The 13,545-nt window shown below is 37.5% G+C and overlaps 1 protein-coding gene across 1 annotated transcript; it reads left to right on the forward strand.

The window, feature by feature from the left end:
- The first annotated feature begins 74 nt into the window (after positions 1-74).
- LOC121383272 (phosphatidylinositol N-acetylglucosaminyltransferase subunit C-like) lies at positions 75-13,520 on the forward strand. Its single transcript, XM_041513186.1, has 7 exons — positions 75-533; positions 5,616-5,685; positions 6,912-7,066; positions 7,551-7,719; positions 8,654-8,801; positions 11,047-11,213; positions 11,998-13,520. Exons 1-7 carry the CDS (start codon positions 425-427, stop codon positions 12,041-12,043), a joined length of 864 nt encoding a protein of 287 aa, XP_041369120.1. The 5' UTR covers positions 75-424; the 3' UTR covers positions 12,044-13,520.
- The last annotated feature ends 25 nt before the right edge of the window (positions 13,521-13,545 follow it).

The raw sequence follows: 13,545 nt of genomic DNA on the forward strand, positions 1-13,545 counted from the left end.
TTTGTTGTTATAATTCATGACGTCATCTGCATAGAAACAGCTAAAACATAAAATCCTATTTTAATTATTGTTTTAAAAGGTTGCTTTTACTTTATTGATACAGAAAATTTGTTTTACTATTACGTTTTTGGAATAATATATATATATATATATTGTTTTACAGAATGTGTAATGTTTGTATGTTCGGCTGGTTACGGAGATTTTGAAGCCCGATCCGAATGGGAATATTTTTGAACACTTAATCTAAGAGTAATTTTTATTAATTTACGTCGCTATTTTCTTTTGTAGCTGGGCAGTGATAGTGATGCATAACCAACACTGACGGTTAATATCAGCGCTGACAGAGGATTATTCGAAAACAATGCAGTTCGCACTTCCAAAGTTTTCCGAACGAATCCGTACTTAGCCGAGTATATAAAACAAAATGGCTGCGCCCACAAAACGAAAGAAGTGGGGGAAAATACTGTATGAAGATCAAGGTGTTCCGGATAATTATGTGGATGCTAGTTTTCTGGACGAACTTAAAAGGAATTGTTAGTAGTATTTTTAATTTACCAAAATAATACTTAACAAACATGTTAAGGTATGACAAAGTATTGATGTATGTTGTTCTGTAACACCTTACTGTTACTTACTGTTAGTATTACAAACTTTACCGTTTACGAAGGGATTATGATCATTATTGTAGTAGTGTAGGTATAAAGTGCTCCTACTGGCAGTAGCTAGTGGGAATTTCCCTATTAGCTCAGTTGGTAGAGCGCTGGACTCTCACACTGAGAGTCCGTGGTTCGAATCCCCTCAGTGGAGGTTGATTTTTCTGTTACATTTGGAGCCGACGTAGGGACTGGGTGTGTTCTTAACACAAGAATAAAACTGTGACCCAGTTAGGACCCGTAACAGTTAAAAAAAACCTGCCCGTGGCCCACAGTTCCAGGACGTAGCTTCACTTGAGGGGGGAGTATGTAGTAGTGGAGGTATAAAGTGCTCCTACTGACAGTCACTTCCAAGCTAACTTGCGATGAGGACAGACGTCGCGCCATGTACTCTCGAGTTACCCCCCCCCCCCCCCCACACACCTGGGGGGACTCTTACTGAGTTACGGGAAACTACTTGAATATCGCGTCACTTACACCGGGTCACGGGCTTCCGTGACTTTGGTGTACGGTGACGCAATCGTACAGAAGAAGAGGAGGAGATGGAGGAAGAGGAAAAGCGCGCCAGGAACGGCACGGGGGGGGGGGGTGGGGGGGACCAAAACTGGCGGCTTAACCGCCAGCGGCGGTCCCTTCAGTGACGCCGCCCCCAGCCCAGCCCGAGTTGAGGAAATCTTCTACGCCGGAACCGTCGACCACCGAGAGGGACAGACTCAACACGGGATCAGGCTAAAACGGAACCACTACCAAAACGGAACCATTTTCGTTGGCGAAAACGGAACCATTTTCGTTGGCGAACACGGCTATAACGGCACCTCACTGTATTGGCTAAAACGGAACCACACATAATAGAGAGAGAGAGAGAGAGAGAAAAATGAAAAATCATGACTTAGGTTTATTGCCGAATAAAGCCGGTCAAAATCGTATTATTCAACATGTGAAACCGTGGATTGTGCTACGATAGGAATTAACACTTACCAAATCTTTTGAGTTGTTATTACTGTAGACTGTTGATTATCAAGCATTTAAGTTACTAGAATTACACCTGTATTGCTAATTGTTAATCGCCATCACCGATTCCGTCTAGCCGGAGTGTCGCAGACAAAATATCAAAGCTCATGATGTTCACTGCACAGCCTTGCCGGGCTTGCTTGGTTAAGTACACAACAATCGATTGCTTGTTTTGTAAATAAATAAACATCATTTTACTTTATTACGTCTGACTTCCTTCATGAGATCTGTTAATTGTTGCTGTGTTTAAAAAGGTAACAGAGTAAATTAGTGCCTTCAGTACAACTGTTATTTTTAGCTTGAGCACGTGCTAAGATGATGCTTGACGTCACTAATCGGGGCCCTTACTATGTAGCCCAAAAATAACAACACTCATGTATATAAACAATTTCATTTATTTAATTCACATAAAAATGAACTATGAGCAATCATGTTGTAATAGCATATATTGTTTTCTCATTGGGAATGCGAGATAAATAGGTTTTGATTTCGGTGCCGTTTTAGCCATCGATTTTGGTGCCGTTTTAGCCAATGCATGTTCTGTTTTGTCCACAGATTTTGGTACCGTTTTAACCAACACAGGTTCCGTTTTGTCCAATTTGGTTCCGTTTTCACCTGGGGCCGTTTTTGCACGGTTCCATTTTCGTTATAACCCCTCAACACCGCGGTGTGTGAGACGCCCCGTAAAGGCCCTCCATCGCCGACCACTACGTGGCCCAGACAGAACTGGCCAGTATGCCCGGTACTGCCAGTCGTCAAGCCACCGGCCCGATCAGCCGCCGTTGGAAAGAGGAAGGCCGTCGCTCAGCCGAGCGACCATCCTGACAAGGCCCGTCCTCCACCTTCACAAGCACCATCCCCCTCCGACTCGGAAGCTGTCTGGAAAGTTCAGATCGGGAAAATCAGGTCTGGCTTCCTGAAGTTCGTGCAGGGGGACACCTTGGATCCGGCATCACTTATGGGCGGACTAGTCAAACCAGAACTGAAACAACTGCCTGATGGAAGTGCTTACGAGCTACACACCATCAAATCTACAGCCGGCAAGACGGGGTTGGTACTAACACAGCGCCGAGAAGGAGTCTACCGACAAGCGGTCCTGGTTAGAGAGATGGATAGCCACACCATCCACAGGATCATCAAGGCCCTTTTCGGCAACAACTGCCGGAGTGTCATAACCATCCTCGCCGACCAGAGATGGAAGCACTTCATCCCCGCCTTTGCCGGTTCTCCGCTCATCGGTTCGCCGTAGGCCAACCTCCAACGGCCTTAACAAGGCCACTCACGTGGACATATATATCGGACTTTAAACATTTAGACCTTTGTTCAAAATTTGATGTCGAAATTACTTCTTTTTTTTTTTTAATATTATTAAATAGTCCAATCCTCTCTTCTTTCTCTTATTTATTTTTGGACTGTCCTTCTAAAATGCTCCAAATTATATAAATATTTGGCCGAGCAGTCAATTCTTTTTATTTTTGGTTTGTAATTTTTTATTTTTTTTTTGTATTCTATTAACTTTTTACTGATTGCTATTTTCAAAATTCTGCCCATTTTCAACACTACCCCCCCCCCCCCCTCCCCGATCACTTTGTAACTGTCTTATCAAAAGGATGTGTATCTCTACTTCTGGCAGACTAAGTGTAATTAATTTACATCACACATTAGTGCTAAATAAAAGCCCAGGGGAAATGGGGAAAATTAAACAACTGTGACATTTTAAACAGCACCATGGAAAATATTTTTTTCCTTTGTATTTGCTGTTCCAGAGTCAAAATGCCTCAAACTTCAAAGTCAGAAAAAAAAAGAAGCTATACAAATAACACCAAAAGAAAAAACTAGGGTTGTCATATTTTTTCATAAAATGCACTTGTAAGTAATATGGATTGTTTTGTGTCATCCAGATATACATAGTGTTGGTAGTTCATGATACTGAACAAATCGGTGCAACTGATGCGTTCATTCAAGATGATCATCCAACTCCAATGCATGAAACTTGTCCATTTGGATTATGGAAATATAATCAGTTAAATTAAAGAACTTTATTCATACAAACCTTCATTTTTGACGGGCACGAGCGCTATCACGCCCGTGAACCCCCGTCAACTCAATCTGACGGGTGCGAGCGCTATCACGCCCGTGAACCCCCGTCAACTCAATCTGACGGGCGCGAGCGCTATCACGCCCGTGAACCCCCGTCAGCTCAATCTGACGGGCGCGAAATAACGCACCACTAAATTGAACAAATCACGCTTGTGTTTTTTTGTTTTTGTTTTTTTAACTCTGCCATTTTAATTGTTTATTGAATCCAATCCACAACACCACAAACCTTTCCATCCTGTTCACAATGAACTTCCTAGAATACTTTTATAAATTGAAACATGATTGGTTGGTTATCTTTACACTGAGCCAATCAACTAGGACTTCACTTATTATTAAGATCTCGTCGGTTTTGTTGTGTTTAATTTCATACAATGCAGGTAACATCGCAAAATATATTTTAGACTGTCGTTTTGATCATGTACAGAAAACATAATACGGAAGGTGCGTTGTCCAATAACCCTATGATGTGTATAATGTTTATACATGTTGATATCACATTAAATGCATACACCAACAAAAAACAAATTTAGTAAAGCAGGTTTCATTTTCATTAATAGCATAGCGACATACTCCAGACATACTACTTTCTGTTTCACGATACTGCCACATGATTTAAAGCCAAGGACATGACCTTGGTAGAGTCAGATTTCTAGTACATTTAATTGGTTAATTTCAACTCAGTAATTCAAATTTACAGAGTGTAAAGCATGTATATTATAAAATTAAATTTACATTAGGTTGGTTTTGTTGGGGTTTTTTTTTTTGTTGTTTTTTTTTGGATGGGTTGCTATGATAATGATTCGGGTTAGTAGCATAATAAATGACGTGTTAACTACAGTACACCAATAATCAAAGTTAATCCTGTTTGTAAAAATATATATTTATAAAAATTGTTATAACTGTTGGGCAGAAAACAATAGATGTTGATATTTTCTCTGTTATGACATTATTATTATTTTTTTAAATAGAGAATTTGCAGGTACATAACATGTATATTATGATATCATGATAAATGTGATAACCTTGTGCCATGTGGTTGTTACACTTTTACATTCAGTTCACAGGTTTGTGTCCATAGAGAAATCATATCATTCTGCAATGAAAACTAAAATTATTGTACTTGTTTAAATAAAACGGAATAAGCACAAACAAATCAGTTTCAATTCTTTATTCATAAATAGTCAACAGATTATCATGATTCAGAATTTTAATGCAACATGATATGCATATAATACATAAGAAATCGACAAATGTTGTGTTCATGGTGTTTCTTTTTTTTGTGTAAGACTGCAATGACCCATTCATTCCATCTTTGAGAACAACCATCATATTAGTTAAATTAGGATATTTATTTTAAAAACATTAACCCTTAAGATATTTAATTTAGAAACTATTACTCCTCAAACTTAATCATCCTCTCGGTCTCTTGCTTCTAATTCGGATTATTTTGAGGGATGCGATTTTTCCCTCCTGCATTTTGAGGAGTGTGATTTCCACCCCCTCGTAAGCATTTTGAGGAGTCTGATTTTTAGCACTCCTGGGTTTTTCAGAAACGAAAGTCTGTTAATAGTTATCTGCATGATTGTGACACACTAGACAAAACAAAATCTGGCACACTGTTACTGGTGTTGATGTACGTGATCCAGTGAATACTAAACCAGAACATTTAAACTGATATATATTATAGTTGTTCAAAAATGGTTTGGATAATTTCTACTTAATTATATATAAACATATTTACCACTTGATCATGTAAGTAATGTTGCACCACCATTAAAAATTGGACTAGCTATAACTTGTTCCAGTTTGTTGTTCTATGCACCACTGAGTTTTTCTTTATCTTTGTTTCAGTGTGGACAAGAAGCTATGACTACTGGCCTGTTGTATATGAATCAGGAGTGGTTACTCAGCAACTTAGCAGGTGAATAATACTTTAAAGCTGCAATCTGCTGGTAGCTAAAAAAAAAAAAAATATCTGTGTCAGGTTAAATAAAGTTAAAAGTTTTGTTTTGTTTAACGACACTACTAGAGCATGTTGATTTGTTCATCATAGGGTATTGGATGTCAAACATTTGGTAATTTTGACATATAGTCTTAGATAAGAAACCCACCACACTTCCATTAGTAGAAAGGAATCTTTTATATGCACCATCTCAGACAGGATAGCACATACCACAGCCTTTGATATACCAGTCGTGGTGCACTGACTGCAACAAGAAATAGCTCAGTGGGCCCACCAATGTGGGTCGATCATAGACTGACTGCAACAAGAAATAGCTCAGTGGGCCCACCAATGTGGGTCGATCATAGACTGACTGCAACAAGAAATAGCTCAGTGGGCCCACCAATGTGGGTCGATCATAGACTGACTGCACATCAGGCAGATGCTTTACCACTGGGCTACATCCCGCTCTAGCAGGTTAATATTATAAAGAATAATACTCTAAAGCTGTAATCTAGCTCCAATTTCTTAAATATCTCTATCAGTTTAAATAATTGATAAAATGATATGCAAGACCTTTTTAACAGTTCTGATACTTCTGATCACATCTTCTCTGTTGATCTGTACTAGCGAAAACCGTCTTTGTACTTACACGATGATTAACCATGCAATAATCTTTCAGTACTCGCGTCCATTCGACTACCATACACACATCATGTTAAAGTGCTGCCATTAAGTTTTAGACCATTTTAATGATATATATACATGTAGCCTACTAGTACTAGGTGCTACATATGAAATAGGGATAGCAGCTACAGTACTGGTAAGTAGGAATTCACTAGGTTTACCCACCTCTCTTTCAAATCATGAATTCGTCACTGCTAAGTACATGTATATTAATTTGTTCATTGTAATAGGTGTGATGGTTTATGGTTTAATGGGTCATATGATCAATATGTTTGCTAGACTTACAGGCCTCAAGGGTCAATCTAAGACCATGGTACATGCTGTCCTGTCTGTGGGTAAAGTGTCCTTTATAGTAGCTAATGTGGTGAAAATGTTAGTTTTTTTTAATTCTCAGAACTAAATTTCAGCATGTTTCACACATCAACCTGACATTAAACAATGTGTGTCGACATGTAAGATAAACTTTCCTTTACATCAAATATATTAACTTTATTATGTACATATATATTTTCTTTTAGTGTGTGTTTGTTTGGTGTAACCTTTGTGTACATGAACGAGAAGAAACTGTCGGCTCAGCTTCTCTTCATGGTTTCCAGCATCTTCACTCTGATTGGCTATGTCCTAAATGATGTTGTTGATGGTGGGGAAAGTAGACAGTTGTCCAAGCGGACACGTAAGCATCATGTTTTAAAATAATTTGTTTTATTTGTAGAATCTGTCTAAAATATTTCATATAATTGTATTATTTAATATGACTGTATGTAAATAAACATAATCCAGAATCAAATTTAGTAACAAGTGAAATGTGAAATGTGACAGGGAAAAACGTCATGTTCTCTTAATTAACATCAAATATAATTAATATATAAATGTATTTAATAGCATTTTATTTTTTCAAACAATTTATTTTTAAATCTTAACAATTATCCAAATGAATAATGTTTAGAAAATAGTGTCCACACTCTTTTAACATTATGGCCAGAAACAAAAATAACTATCATGTTTAGTTCATACCTTAATGTACATAACAAAGTATAATGTCATTTGGTATGTTACAAATCATGTTGTTCCTATATTTTACGTTATCTAATACATTACAAATCTTGTAGTTACTATAATTTATTTTCTGAAAAACACTATTTATTGTTTTGTTATAGGAATAGATGATTTGAAAACAGCCATTTTATTCACTGGGTTCAGCTTTGGATTATCTCCCCTGCTTGTTTCCCTCACAGAAACGATCAGCACAGATACAATATATGCCATGACAACTGTGATGCTTTTGGCGAACCTCTTATTTCATGATTATGGAGCTAGTGCAGCCATGTACGTACATAGAGAATGTAAATATGGGTTTGGCAAATACACATACCAGAACAATTATTGACCAACATTTAAGATTTTCAATACCAATGATATGAAATTGTTGTTTGTATTGTTATGAAAAGAACATAGATGTTATCTCCCACTGGGATGTACCACTTTATATGATCCATAATGGGTAGTGAAGAGCATTTCAATGTATTTATTATAAAATGGCACAACATATCTCAACAAATTCTTTTTAAAATGAACAAAAGCTTTGCCACTTATCATTTTAAATGGAGTCTCGCTCCAACCAGTGTACCACGACTGGTACATCAAAGGCTGTGGTATGTGCTATCCTGTCTATGGGATGATGCATATAAAAGATCCCTTGCTGCTAATCGAAAAGAGTAGTCCATGAAGTGGCGACAGCAGATTTTCTCCCTCAATATCTGTGTGGTCCTTAACCATATGTCCGACACCATATAACAATAATTAAATGTGTTGAGTGCATCGTTAAATAAACCATTTCCTTTCTTCCTTTTAAATGGAGTACCCAATATATAATTTTTAAATTTTTTAAATCAGTATTTAAAAAGAAATTAAAACAAATATAAAACAATACCTATTACTTTTATTGGAGTAATAACCTGATACTTTTAAGTACTTATGCAAGGAAACAAATAAACAATACAAAGTAGAAATGGTCTAAGACATAAAGCACTCATCAATTCATACATTTCTGCATGCATTTTTTAATTTGATACCTTATACTACTTCATTCTATATGTGGCATATTTTTGAATACTGAACCTAATATTACCTTCATTAAATGGTACTCTGATTGATTATTGTTGCCAACAAATCTTAATAAGTTGTTCTCAAATTAATGAAGGTTTTACTTCTAATTAGTCTTGGTTTGAAACAAGTTTTATCGATCACACATTGTTTTCAGGGTTTCTGGTGCCCTGTCACTGAATGCAGCCACGTTTGCCTCAGTGTGCCTTGCGTCTCGTCTCAACACAACGTGGCATGCCTTTGCCACGGTCACCTTCTCCTTTGAACTGTTTGCACTCTGGCCTGTATTACGACACAAACTAAAGGTACAGTAATACGCTTTCAGACATCTTCAAAATAGCTTTACTTCTTTGTGAGTGCTCCGCAAGGCTCAATGGGTAGGTGTAAACCACTTGCACCGACCAGTGATCCATAACTGGTTCAACAAAGGCCATGGTTTGTGCTATCCTGCCTGTGGGAAGCGCAAATAAAAGATCCCTTGCTGCCAATCGGAAGAGTAGCCCATGTAATGGCGACAGCGGGTTTCCTCTCAAAATCTGTGTGGTCCTTAACCATATGTCTGACGCCATATAACCGTAAATAAAATGTGTTGAGTGCATCGTTAAATAAAACATTTCTTTCTTTCTTTCTTTGTGAGTGATTCTTGTATTCTCTAAAATAACCTGTCAGGCTGGTGGCATATGTGAATAAATTAAAATTTAATAAAATTTAATTCAGGAAGAACGCATGAAACATAATGTTATCACTCTGGTATATGCAAGTCGATACAGTTTAATTTTTGAGAAATGGAACCAAAGAAAGGAAGGAATGTTTTATTAATCTCCTACCGGTCCATCCGGAGGGGATTATAGGTTTCATCTCCATCATTCTGTCTGTCTGTCTGTCTGTCTGTCTATCCCACATACTTTTCCAGATGTTTTTTTCAGAAGGCCTTAAGATATGGAGCTGTAATTTTGTGTATAGCTTTCTTGTATACTGATACAGAGTAAGTTTAACTTTCTTGGCGATTTACCCATTTGTGACAACAGTTAAGGCCCTTGAATGTAGGAGATATGATTTTGTTTTATTGAGTCCTTAAGCTATTGAGCTGAAATTTTGTGTATAGCTTTATCATGTGCTGTTACAGATCAAGTTTAACTTTCATGGCAGTTTTCCCTTTTTCAGTGGAGTTTTGGCCCTTGAAGTTAGGAGATGTGAAAATTAGTTTTGCAGACGGTTTTTTGGAAGGATTTGAGATATTGAACTGAAATTATGTATGTAGCTCTATCATATATTGTTACAGATCAAATTTGACTTTCATGGTAATTTACCCATTTTTGATGGAGTTATAGCTCTTGAACTTAGGTAGGGGACATGTATTGCTTTAGCAGTACTCAGAATGCTAGTTTAAAATAGACCACGCAGATAATGAGAGAAGAAATCTGCTGCCATCATGCAATGGGCTACTCTTTCCGATTTTTACAGCAAGGGATCTTTTATATGCAACATACCACGGACAGGATAGTACATGCCATGGCCTTTATTTTACCAGTTGTGGAGCACTAGCTAGAATGAGACATAGCCCAATGGGCCCACTGACTGCACATCATCAAGCTAGCACTTTACCACTGCGTCCCACCCAGAAATGGAATGTAACACATAGACATAATATAAAACATTGACACTACTGAGAAATTGAGCAGATGGATATGACTCATTGCAACCCCTGCAATTGCCGATGGCAATCTGCAATGCCGTGGGGTCTTTAATTCTCTACGGCACTTTTTTGTCTTGAACTGTATTCAGTTTTATTTTTTAACGGCATGTTTTTTTGCTGTGGATATTTTCTTAATTGCAGGCGTTGTAATAGAGCATTTGTTTGTATTGCGATTAGGTACATGATCGATTATTCAGTTGACACATTTGGTCTTTTTCATTCATTGTATAGCAAAAGTCACAGTATGCTCTGTTCGGTTTTGATGGGACATAAATGTTCCTTTGCTGTTGCTGCTTATCAGTAAAGTCGTTTCTCACACTCTAAATTAAGTATCTCAACCACTGTATATGTTAGATGCATAATCAGGCATGGATCCAGGGGGAGGTACAGAGAGGTGTGCACCACACTCTTTCACAAACCTCTGGATCTGCACCTGATAATTGCCATTGATTAAACAAGCATTCTCACATACGTTAACTGATAAAAATTAGGATGATATAAAGATAATTTTACTTAACAGGTTATTTTATTTCATGTTCAATTATTAGTTGTACTTTATTACACTACACCATTGGGATATTTCTCATTCCAGCCATATGGTATATCAAAGGCCGTGGTATGTGCTATCTTGTCTGTGGGATGGTGCATATAAAAAATCCCTCGCTACTAATGCAAAAATTTAGCGGGTTTCCTCTCTAAGATTATATGTTAAAATACCAAATATTTAACATCCAATAGTTGATGATTAATAAGTCAATGTTCTCTAGTGGTGTCGTTAAACAAAACTAACTTTATTACGCTACATGTTTGTAGGTGTATACATCTGTTTTATTTTGTCTAATACTATTATGTAGACACACTACCCAAGGAGCCAGCCGTTAATGACAGGGATAGTAGGACTAGCTGGAGTGATTGCACTGTTGACGGTTAGCACGTCTGGAGCGGTGATGTTTTCCATTCTCAACCTCTTCATCACGTTTATCTGCCCGTACTGGCTCACCAGGCTTCAACTGTATAAAAAGTAAGACAAAAACTTTTTCTTCTTTATTAGTTCCCTTCTGGTCCATCCAGAGGAGGCTATAGGTTTTGTATCTATCTGTCTGTCTATCTGTCTGTCCCACAGATAGTTTTTCTGGTGTTTTTGCAAATATTCAGCTGAAATTTTGTGGATAGTTTTATCAAGTAGTGTTACAGATACATTTGGCTTTCATCAACATTGGTGTGACCAATGTGTATTTTTGTGCTGGGGTATCGTTAAATATTCATTCATTCATTCATTCATCGACATTGGCAAATTGTTTTACAGAGTTATGGCCCTTGAACTTAAGAGGTATAAAAATTTGTTGGGCCCAGTAAGGAGCATTCCTGTCCTGGACAGAGGAGCCGGCCGAGGCTGGCACCTGTGCCCAGGACAGGCGTGTGCTACAGCAGCTTTCTCTGAGTGTGCACGTTAAACACTCTGACCTGACCTGACCAGTAGGGAGCTTATTTTGCTTTAACAGTAGTCTAAGAATGCTTGTTGGAATAATGTCAGTTTCAAGTTTATTTATGTATTTTAATAACAATTATTGGTGTAAAATGGAAAATGTCAGGTGGATAGACATTTTTGATTGAAACCTATAGGATAGTTGAATTCTAAACAGGAATACCAAAGGACTACTTTTATATTAACAATATTGTAGGAAAGATCAAATGAAGGCATTTTCTCCCATCCTTGTATTGGACAAACAATGTACATTTGGCATGTTTATGATCACTTTAACATGAATAAAATTAGATTTCCCTTTATTAATATTGTTTTTCAGTAACATCCATGGACCCTGGGATGAAGCAGTGCCTGTCAAAGATTGAGGAGATTGCAAAATGGTCCGTAAGATGATGGAAGCTGGCTGTTTAATCCAACAGGATTGTGTTTGCTTAGACTGGACAATGAAATAAGCATGAGATCCAAAGGACTGGACAATGTAATAAACATGAGATCCAAAGGACTGGACAAAAAAACATGAGATCCAAAGGACTGGAGAATGGAATAAACATGATATCCAAAGGACTGGACAAAGAAACATGAGATCCAAAAGACTGGACAGTGGAATAAACATGAGATCCAAAGGACTGGACAACGAAACATTAGATACAAAGGACTGGATAATGGAGTACACATGAGATCCAAGGGACTGGACAATGGAATAAACATGAGATCCAAAGGACTGGACATTGAAATAAACATGAGATCCAAGGGACTAGAGAGTGGAATAAACATGAGATCCAAAGGACTGGACAGTGGAATAAACATGAGATCCAAAAGACTGGACAATGAAATAAGTATGAGATCCAACTGAGAAAACCACAGAAATGGTTGTAGCAAAAATTTGATTGATGAAACTTCAAAATGTGTAAATATACAATGTGACCAGCCAAAAATGTCAAAGGATTGCATTGATGGTGACCAGACAGGAATATTGCAGGGTTGACTGGTATGTAAAATGTCACAGGATTTTTTATGGTGACCAGACAGGATATTGCAGCATTGTGTTGACAGTGACCAGACAGGAATATTGCAGCATTGTGTTGACAGTGACCAGACAGGAATATTGCAGCATTGTGTTGACAGTGACCAGACAGGAATATTGCAGGGTTATGTTTATGGTGATCAGACAGGAATATTGCAGGATTGCATTTATAGCGACCAGACAGGAATACTGCAGGATTGTGTTCATAATGACCAGACAGGAATATTGCAAGGTTGAGTAGATTGTGGAATATCACAGGATTGTGATAGTTTGCATTGACTGGATGGGAATTCTGAATAACACAGGACTATCTTTGTCTATATTGTAGGATAGCATCTGCATTGACCACACCAAGGAATATTTTACAATTGTTTTACATTCAATGAAACATCACAAGAATGTGTCAGCAGTGACCAAGTGTGAAAATCACAGGATTGTGACAGCAGTGACTGAATAGCGGTGAGTGAATATCTCATGGGATCGTGTCTTTGTAGGGACCAGAGAAATGTCTTGTGATTAATCTACAGAAGTCAATGAGAGGATATCACAGAGTTGTGTCTGCAGTGATTTTGAGTGAATAAAATAGTGATATTGGCATGTAACAAGATGAGCAGGTTTTTTGCCTATGCGAAAACACACAAATGAGAGCAGTTGTTCATGTCTAACCATTTATTTGTAGTATTTATTTTAAACACCCGTAAGAAATGGGTATCAATTACTGAGTAATATCAAAGCATTACTTTATGTTGTATTACCTCACGTTGATTTCTTTCTGAGGTCATTAAATGATGGTCATTTTGTATTGGGGGTGTATTGGCCATTTTTTGTGTTTGTTGTTTTTAT

This window comes from Gigantopelta aegis, chromosome 10, assembly GCF_016097555.1.
Source record: "Gigantopelta aegis isolate Gae_Host chromosome 10, Gae_host_genome, whole genome shotgun sequence".
Lineage (NCBI taxonomy): Eukaryota > Metazoa > Mollusca > Gastropoda > Neomphalida > Peltospiridae > Gigantopelta > Gigantopelta aegis.

Bases quoted from the DNA above. Each gene is read 5' to 3' on its own strand.
- LOC121383272 (XM_041513186.1), top strand. From the start codon at position 425: ATGGCTGCGCCCACAAAACGAAAGAAGTGGGGGAAAATACTGTATGAA. The intron at 5,686-6,911 runs GTGAATAATACT...ATTTTCTTTTAG, and splicing joins GTTACTCAGCAACTTAGCAG to TGTGTGTTTGTTTGGTGTAA. The intron at 8,802-11,046 runs GTACAGTAATAC...ACTATTATGTAG, and splicing joins TATTACGACACAAACTAAAG to ACACACTACCCAAGGAGCCA.